Genomic DNA, 4,550 nt, shown 5'->3' on the forward strand with positions numbered 1-4,550 from the left:
CATCGATACGCATTGCAGGCATATTTTTTCAGGTATAAAAGATTCATTGTGCAACATTGTGAAATTTTTTCATCCTCTCCGCGTACCTTTGTCATCTAAATTAACCGTTTATCGAAATTCACAAGTATCCACTACGCCGTTGGTATAGCTGTACAACTAGCTACACGGTGAAAGGACGATCTAACTATTGTCACGTGGGCGGTACGTCAGCCACCGTTCGGTCAACTGTCATTTCACGATAATTCTCAGTTACTCCGCGTAGAAAATAGGCTGGATTACAACAATAAAATTTTTTTAAATGTCGCAAGTAGTCGGTGCTCCTCGTCGTCATTGATACGGAATTTACAAACCTTGACAATAAACCAGGTACGCTAGACCGTAACTGTTTGAAATAAAATCAAAACAAAATAAATAATTAAACGAAAAAAAAACTACGAATTAGGACCAAATTTTCTCACACCATTCTCTTTGTCTTTATCATGTCACCCTGGATAGAACACAAAGAAATCACAATTTCCTTTTTCCCCTAGATTATGAAATGTGATTCACTCGATCAATTCTCAACCGCTTCAAATTACCCAACGCCGATCACGACTCGTACCCTCTCCTAATATGGAACAAATTCTAGTTTTGCAGAATGGCGCACAGTTCTCGCGGTTACGGATCCACCGATCAGCGTTCCGACGTTCCGGATGTAGGCTTTAGTCCTACTGAACTTTACAGCCTAAGCGAGAATATAACGACCAATATTTATACAATAAATTCGAGCTGGCGTACCTTGGATCGAGCTTTCAAAACCATCGGTACTAATAAGGACTCCCAGGGTCTTCGCGACAGAGTGTAAGATAAATGAATTGCTCTCCCATTTACGATGCCTTTTTCTTTGGTCATTTTCTGGCCATGATGATTAACCAAGTACTGACGGATTACATATTCTATTCTACAGACACGTGACACAGCTCAGTACCAATCAAGTCGTTACTCAAACAAGCAAGGACATTACAAGACTTACTGTGTTGATGAGGCGGGGTGACAAAGAGCAGAAACTTCAGATTGAAAAATTAACAACCGACTTCAAAGATGCCTTGCAGAGATATTCTGAGATGCAGAAAGTACGTTGGTCAATTGATAATCTCGAATTTACTTCAGCTATTCCAGATTCTGAAACATGAATAATAATACAATGCTACAATGTCATTGAACACAAAGAATATTTTTGATGGAGGAAAATCGTAGTAATCGCGTACCTTGCATTGGAAATAATTGATGTTAATATTAATGAAACAGTTTGAATTTAATACAAACATTATGGTATACCCCTCAATTCATATTCACATTTATAGAAAGTCCAATGTTTTTGCTGTAAGAAGCCAAGTCTCGCGTACTTCAACCTTCCACAGTTAATGACCTGTCACAAAAGAAGTGGATCAAAAAAAAAATCTCATTCGAAGCACATTAATCTATCGACGTACTTCTATGCTTACAGGCTGTCGCAGAGAAAATGAAAAGGCATTTACTAGTATCCGGTAATTCCGAAAATCAATCTGGAGATGGGAATCAGGACACAGAGACTCTGGTTCAAGTCCAAGCAGACTTTGAGCAAAGAGACGCTCTGAGGTAACCTTGTCTCTCTAATTTTTTATCGATTTCGGACTTTCAATATTATAAGTTATGATTAGTTTATACTACTGAGATTCGTTTGATTTTTCTGCTTTCAGATCGCTCGAATTTGAACAAGGATTGCTTTTAGAGCGCGAGGAGAGAATTAGGAGAATCGAAGGAGACATATTGGATGTGAATCAAATAATGCGTGAGTTGGGTGCGCTGGTACATCAGCAAGGAGAGTCGATTGGTGAGTTACTCAATTATCATTTTGTTTATCACCGTGCGATGATTCAGGTGAAATTTTGTAGCTTTAACTGCTACTTTGTTTTGAAGAAACGATAATACTGCCAGGTTTGTTTGATATTTTCAGATACTATAGAGAACAACATAGAGAATGTTCACGGAAATGTCGAATTGGGGGCTCAAGAATTGGTTAAAGCTAGTAGTTACCAGTCAAAGTTCCGTCGAAAAGTTTGTTTCTTGTTGATACTCGCTGTTGTTGCGGCCGTGATACTAGCCATTATACTAGTCACTGAACTAAGTTAGCGTTTTAAATATTTTTAGGCGTTATAATCGGTCAAAACGGTTGTCTCAATCTGTTGATAAGGGGCTTTCGCATAATCACAATATATGATGTAGTAGTCTTATAGGAGTTCTTTAATGCAATTTCATCGCTTTGTAATAAACAAATGCAATAAGTGGAGAGATTTAAGACTTAATTGCGTTCTATAGTTTTGTTGAAAGAATTATATAATTTGTATTCGCTTCTTTCTCTGCCTGATTGAATATTAAGGTCGATATTCAAGGTCACAACTCTTAGCGTACACAATAACTCATAGAATACAAATCACGAAATCAGAGACTTAAACTGAATTGTATATGTTGTTGCCTAATTTTTATAGAGTGGAATTGCCAATTTTCTCCCCTCTCATTATACGTTAATATACTTTAGTTTATCATTGTAAGAATTGACAACGGTCTTTCCGAACTACCTGCACATTAAAAGCTGTTCGCTAATTAAATTTTACAAAAATAAATTGCCAATCTGCCGATACATAAAATCCACTAACGGATATTGTATTAGTCGGTTTTGCAATTGGTAGGTAATTTGTCTGACTTGTTTTTTCAGAAACCTACTTAAATACCTCAACTGTTTATAATTTCTGTATACTTTCTTCCTTGTAAGTATATTATTTTTCAATTCAATTTGATATCCTACAGCGTTATTTCTACCCAGGCTAAGTAATAGGACGTCCATAAAGAATTTACAGGTACATAAAATCTTAATTTTCATTCTTACAGGACACGTTGACAAATTAGTTCGATAATTAGTTCGACTGCAATATTCCTTAAAAAAAGAAAAGAAAAACAGAGGTAACTCATCATAAAAATATGATAAACGGGAAATGAGTTTCAATAATACGGTAAACTTGTGCATTTGTGTATGATAACCAAGCATGCACACTAGACTGTGTGAAAAAAACTTTTTTCATAGGGCCCGAACGAAAAGCGTTTATGCTTAACATAAAATGTGGCGCTGTGAAAGCAGGGCGTTGTAGCTAAAGCCTGAGTGGTCGCTCTTGCGAGTTTTATATATTTGAATGGATTAACACGTACAAAATTATCAACGAAGACGTAAGCTTGTTTCACAGGGCTTCATTTTATGTTAAAAACGAACGTTTTTCGTTTGGTCCCGGCGAGAAAAAAAATTTTTTCCTACGCATTCTAATATACACTGTTCTATTATATCTCTTACGGTAGAAGATTAGAATAAAGACCAGTGTTCTACGTTTGTTTAGTTTACTCAAAAAATAAGAAAAATGTTAATGAAATAATGATGCGATTTTGTGCAAATTGTATGAAATCTGTCTAGTGCAAATTTAAAAGCCAACGTATACCATGCTAATGGGGATTACTTCGTTTTTAACGAACATTATTTTCAAGGCATGATATTTATGATTGGAAATTTTCTACAGATTGAGACAGCCATTTTATCACAGCCTGAACCATTCTTATTGTAATAAATAATAATTGTAGGCATTCCACACACATCCTGAGAGATCCCTAAAGCACTATCATTACCATTTTTTACCACAGCTGTATATACAACTAATTATTATCATAATTATAACACTATGTTACTGATTTTAGTCAAATGTTAATCTGTACTCTTAAATATGGATCACGAAAATGTAATTATTCTATTACTAATATTAAAACGATATGTGATATTAAATACGTATTTATTATTGAACATCTTTTATGCCATACTATATAGGATAGTACTTGAGAAAAAAAGAAATAGAAAATTAACACTATAAATATTAATTTCACATATTTGCTTTGCAGTGAACAAAGTTTTCAAAATACTTTATCTGTACACAAAGTTCATATACGGCATGGAAAATGATAGCAAAAAAACTAAATCGATCAATCTATTTATGTCGAGTTTTTGTCGAATGATTTATATCTTCAGTATCATATTAATCTGGCAAAAGTATTAAACAAAATTTAATTCAACAGGAAAAAAGTAAACACCGAATATCAAATGCCGTGTATCACAAAACGATTCCTACAACCTATAACCTATATATGTAAATTAAGTACAATACAAACTACGACCTAAGGCAAGAAAAGTTTTTACAACATAAATTTATACATAAGTATATAAATAAATTTGATTGTTATAAAAAAAAAAATAAAAATATACAGTTCTAATCAGTATTAAATAATGGAGCAGTCATGTATTCAATGCAGTCAACGGTTCCATTTTCCTAGCGACGGTAAAGTGGCGCTTGAATTTTATCAGCTTCAAAATTCGAGATAAGGATGGTGTAAGGTCAGAGAGTACGTAGAGTTCAGTCATTACAAGGATACGGCATTGTTTACACCTACACTGGATAATGATTGAAATATTTGGCAAAGGTCCGGAGTACATGCGCAAC

The 4,550-nt window shown here is 34.5% G+C and overlaps 1 protein-coding gene across 1 annotated transcript; it reads left to right on the plus strand.

Moving 5' to 3' along the window:
• The first annotated feature begins 191 nt into the window (after positions 1–191).
• Positions 192–3,841, plus strand: LOC107217990 (syntaxin-12). Its single transcript, XM_015655720.2, has 6 exons — positions 192–366; positions 629–840; positions 947–1,112; positions 1,487–1,617; positions 1,719–1,852; positions 1,976–3,841. Exons 2-6 carry the CDS (start codon positions 638–640, stop codon positions 2,149–2,151), a joined length of 810 nt encoding a protein of 269 aa, XP_015511206.1. The 5' UTR covers positions 192–366; positions 629–637; the 3' UTR covers positions 2,152–3,841.
• The last annotated feature ends 709 nt before the right edge of the window (positions 3,842–4,550 follow it).

This window comes from Neodiprion lecontei, chromosome 6 (genome assembly GCF_021901455.1).
Source record: "Neodiprion lecontei isolate iyNeoLeco1 chromosome 6, iyNeoLeco1.1, whole genome shotgun sequence".
NCBI lineage: Eukaryota > Metazoa > Arthropoda > Insecta > Hymenoptera > Diprionidae > Neodiprion > Neodiprion lecontei.